At 38.1% G+C, this 4,641-nt stretch overlaps 1 protein-coding gene across 1 annotated transcript; it reads left to right on the forward strand.

The window, feature by feature from the left end:
* The first annotated feature begins 554 nt into the window (after window positions 1–554).
* On the forward strand, window positions 555–3,538 carry CCL20 (C-C motif chemokine ligand 20). The gene is made up of 4 exons (XM_012933243.2): window positions 555–678; window positions 1,951–2,065; window positions 2,397–2,474; window positions 3,414–3,538. Exons 1-4 carry the CDS (start codon window positions 603–605, stop codon window positions 3,418–3,420), a joined length of 276 nt encoding a protein of 91 aa, XP_012788697.2. The 5' UTR covers window positions 555–602; the 3' UTR covers window positions 3,421–3,538.
* The last annotated feature ends 1,103 nt before the right edge of the window (window positions 3,539–4,641 follow it).

The following is a 4,641-nucleotide window of genomic DNA, read 5'->3' on the forward strand; positions in this document are numbered from 1 at the left end:
GAAACACAGCAGCAGCATTGTTATATCACCTGCTGGAATAAATAGAAATTCAAGGTCTCAGTGACGGCTGAGCACCAATTATGCCATGGCAAACGTGTAGCCTATATGTGTACATCCCACCTCTCCGCCCTCCTCTTCTCTCACCGGAATTGCCTCTGGGAAGCAAGTAATGAGAAACAATAGGAGTGCAGGAATGTTCTGGGTTGAACTTTGTGTCTGTTAATCCTTGTCTTCTCTCTGTCAGAGACAAATTTGTATTTAAACTAGATGGAAGCCTTTTTCCAGACCTCAGGGTTGGGCTCCTTTTCCTTTTCCCAAATCCAGGATTTCTACCCCAACTCCCATCCCACCTACCTTTCCTCAACTCTGACCCTCCCACCTCTCTAACAGTAGGAAAGAGCAGGAAGTGTTTTCCATGACATTTCTTGTGACATGATGGGACAAGTCAATCAATGGGAAAAACCCCAGGTGAGGACACGCCTGTTGTGTACATTCCCAATATTTGCTATAAGTAGTAGGTCCAGGCTGCTCTCACACATCACAGCACTCCGAGGGCACTGAGTACGCAGCACTGAGCGGATCTGGTCTTTGAGCTGAGAAGGATGTGCAGTACCAAGAATTTGCTCCTGGCTGCTCTGCTCTCGGTGCTGCTACTGCAGTTCTGCAGCCGGTCAGCAGGTAAGTGTCACTCTGTGCTCATACTGGAGGAAGAACTCTTCCTTTTCCTCAAAGCCTTGTGCTCCTTTTGGGGTCTTTAAGCGATGGCAGCCAGTTGAGAAATAATGGGGGTTGTCCGCTCTCTGATCAGCCGGATAGGGCCAAGTCACTGCTGTTGTTTGGGATTTCCTCTCTGCTATCAATATTAGTAGATCACAGGGCAGGGGAACTTTTAGGAACCCTCAATTTCAGAACAAGACCAGTAGTCTCATCCTGGACATGATGCATATTGTCCCACGTTATAAGAGACTTGAGGTCTTTCTGAAATATACGCAATGCTTCTTCTTCCAACTTTCTCACCTCCTAACTCTGTTAACATTCAAAAACTCGTTCTTTAGTGGAAGGCTATGGCACCTGGCTTCATTATCTTCGCAAGACTTTGGAGACTTTGTTTGCCAACTTTGAGATAATAGTAGCGCCTTTGAGATAACATGAGAAGGAATGTCCCAGGATTGCTTTATTGGACGGTACATAATTTCAGCATCAAGGGCATTTCTTAAAATGCACATGTTGAAGTTTACGTTTGTGTGTGGGGTGTTGTTAGCAGTGGTGGTGGAGGGAGTGGTTGTGAACACCTAGCGATGTTCAGGCATTATTCCCTAGCTTTATGCTGGGCAGTGACTCATGGTGGCGCTCAGAGCATCCTATGTGGAACTGGGTATCAACCTGGGGTTCACTGCATGCTCAGTAAACTCCTTACTCCTTGCTCCAGCCCACACATGCTGAAATTTTATGAACAAAATTTAAAAAATGTCATTCACTAATTTATAATTTCAAAGTGCTTCAGTTGTGGCTACCATAAGCAAATATTATAACTTGCTTTTTGTTGTTGTTGTTATTGCTGACAACTTCTTGTTTGTCTCCTCTCAAATACTTCAGAGAAAAATACTAGAACAGAGTATGCCAATTTTTTAGTTTCTGAATTTAGAAGGCTATACAATTTTCTTCAAAATCTCATATTCTTCAGATACGGAGTGCATTGGAACAAAATACTGTTACTCTGTGTTTCTTGTAGAAAATGGGATTGGAAGACACGTGCCTCTAAGACATTGATTGAGCAGAATTTCTCACTCAGACTAGTTTTCAAACGAACTAGACACAAAGTAGGATATTAACATTTTTAGAGCTATTTCTCTAACCATTTAAACTGGATTTACCAGGTTTTTCCTATTGTTAAGTAATTCCCAGTATCTATCACAGAATAAGTTCATCAATACTTTCATTTGTTTTTAGCAATAAGCAGCTATGACTGTTGCCTCGGATATACAGCACGTAGATTGAACCCTAAGAACCTGCGGGGATTTGTGCGACAGCACTCCAACGAGGCTTGTGACATCGATGCCGTCATGTAAGTCTTTCATTCATTTCAATTCAATTGCATCAGGTTTGCTTGGGAATTTCGGGTAATATATAGACCTACGCCATGTAACCACCACAAGCAAAATAAAATTTAAAAACTGGGAACCTTATCTTTGTAAAAGCATTGAACTTACAGAGAAAGTCGCAAATAATCGTTTTATTTCCTTGCCTCAAGCTTTATCAGAACCATTTATTTGCACATTATTTTACTGTTGAGGCTAAAATGCCTACTGTGAAGAAAAATAAAAAATTTTAATTGCATATTTAAAAAATTTGGTAGAAATCCTACTAACCTTTTTTAACATAAATTTAATTTTTAGTTTTATCACGAAGAATAAAAGAGCAGTATGTGCGGACCCAAAGAAGGCTTGGGTAAAAGAAGCAGTGCGTATCCTCAGGTACGGAATTTTCATAATTGGCTACTTTACCGATGTTTGAACCAAAAGCACTGTGTATACCAGTGTAACACAGGCTTGCTGCGATTCTTTTTTTTTCTTTTTTGGGTCACACCCAGCGATGCACAGGGGTTACTCCTGGCTCATACACTCAGGAATTACTCCTGGCAGTAATTCCTGCCGGGGGACCATATGGGATGCTGGGAATCAAACCCAGGTCGGCCGCATGCAAGGCAAATGCCCTATCCGCTGTGCTATCACTCCAGCTCCTTGCTGTGATTCTTTAACTTAAATGTCATAATATTTGAAGATGAAAAACTTAGGTTCAAAAATAGGAACTAAGATTATTATTTACACTTATAGATATTATTATTATTATTATTATTATTAACTTTTACTGTAGAGGATTTTCTATGATATATTAGATTTATCTATACAATTGATAGTTATTGGCTACTTGATTTTCTTTGCAAAGATACCTCCTGACTAAATAGTTTGCAAATAACAGAACATTTGGTTATTTGTGAAAAAATTGGAAAATCGGGCCAGAGACATAATGCAGGAGGTGAAGAATTTGCCTAGCTCATGGCTGACTCCTGTTCAATCTCAGCATGGAAGGAAGCATAAAAGATTCTGCCCATGTGGCCTACCTCAGAATCCACTAAAATACAAAAAAATGGGAAATTCTCAGTTAAAGAAAACACAAGGTTGTGATTTGAATGTTTGAATGGATAGTAGAGAGTAATAGAAATCACTTTACACCATGGTGTCACTAGCCAGTTGAAGTAGTTGGGCATTGTCTATTTTCTCTGAACCCCGGTGTCCTCATGTGAACTGTTTATAATTCTGGGCTGAGATTAGGGAATGAGAAGCATTCTATGTATCAAAACAGTTTCTGTCACCCATTAATTCTTCTTTGCTTCCTTTTTTTTCTCCTTGTAGTGAATAAGGTAGATAGATGTAAATATGGATGCTGCCCAGAGAGGAATTGGACACTGCTCAGGAAGGAAGAGAAAGCTGTTGAAATTATACCTTCACTGGCACATCACTGAAAATTTAGCTTGTCTCTGTTTTGTATCTCATTGGGCTTGTCCAGTTAATGATGTTGATTCATATTGCATCATAGTTTACTTTGTTAAGCACTTTTAGAGTCAAACTCTATCCTATGTTGTTATTTATATCTGTGGGTTTATTTGTGTTTTGCTATTTAATACTAGTTTTTCATAAGCTATTTGGTTTAATATCAAGATATGCTAATGTCTGGAGGAAGGAGATTATATAAACTTTCCTGTAAAAAGAAACTGTTCTTTCAATATTATTTAACTTTCTTGTGCTTTCGTATGTTTATTTCTAAAATTATTGTAATCACCTTGTTGTACCAGTGGAAAAGAATAGCAAAATAATAAATACTACATATTAAAGAACCAAAATTGTTTGTTGGTTGAATTCATAGCAATTATTAAGGTATAATTATGCATAAAAAATAAAATACAATTTATTAAAATTTAATTGTAATTTTTGTCTAGATTTACCGAGTCCCCTTTTATCTTTATTTGTTATGACCTTATACTTGATTTTTATGAATTACAATGAAATGGTTTTATTCTTTTATTAGTTAACAGTCAAACTCAAATTGGAAAAATCGTGTATTTGAGATCCATAATTCAGTGTTTATTGAAATGTACATATATATTTATATTTATACTCATACACTAATGACTATGGGAACACAAACACTGTTTAGAAACATATTTTGAGGAATCCCTTAGTCTATCATTCTATAGCCAGGATTCAGGAAAGGGCATCTCCACAAAGGAGCATTTCCTTACCTCAAAAGTATCCTTCGAAGTCATCTTTAAGCTGTTTCCAGAAGGAAGACAACTCCAGAAAGTTCCTAGAGACTAATACTCACACTAACCTGAGGTGAAATTTCGAGCGATGAAAGCTAAAAGGAAGCAGAAATGAAACAAAAGAATTCTAGTAGTTTTATTATTGACACAATGTCCATGACCAAAGTCATAGAGATCTTCAAAGCACCATTCGGCGGGAAGTCTACCGCACATTCTAAAGGCCTCAGAGGATAACTGGAGTCAGATACACGGATGATATAAAGCGAAAAACAAACATGTAAATGCAGAAAGCAGGGCAAAGGTGGATCATTTGATGTGGG

This window comes from Sorex araneus, chromosome X (genome assembly GCF_027595985.1).
Source record: "Sorex araneus isolate mSorAra2 chromosome X, mSorAra2.pri, whole genome shotgun sequence".
NCBI classification, from domain to species: Eukaryota; Metazoa; Chordata; class Mammalia; order Eulipotyphla; family Soricidae; genus Sorex; species Sorex araneus.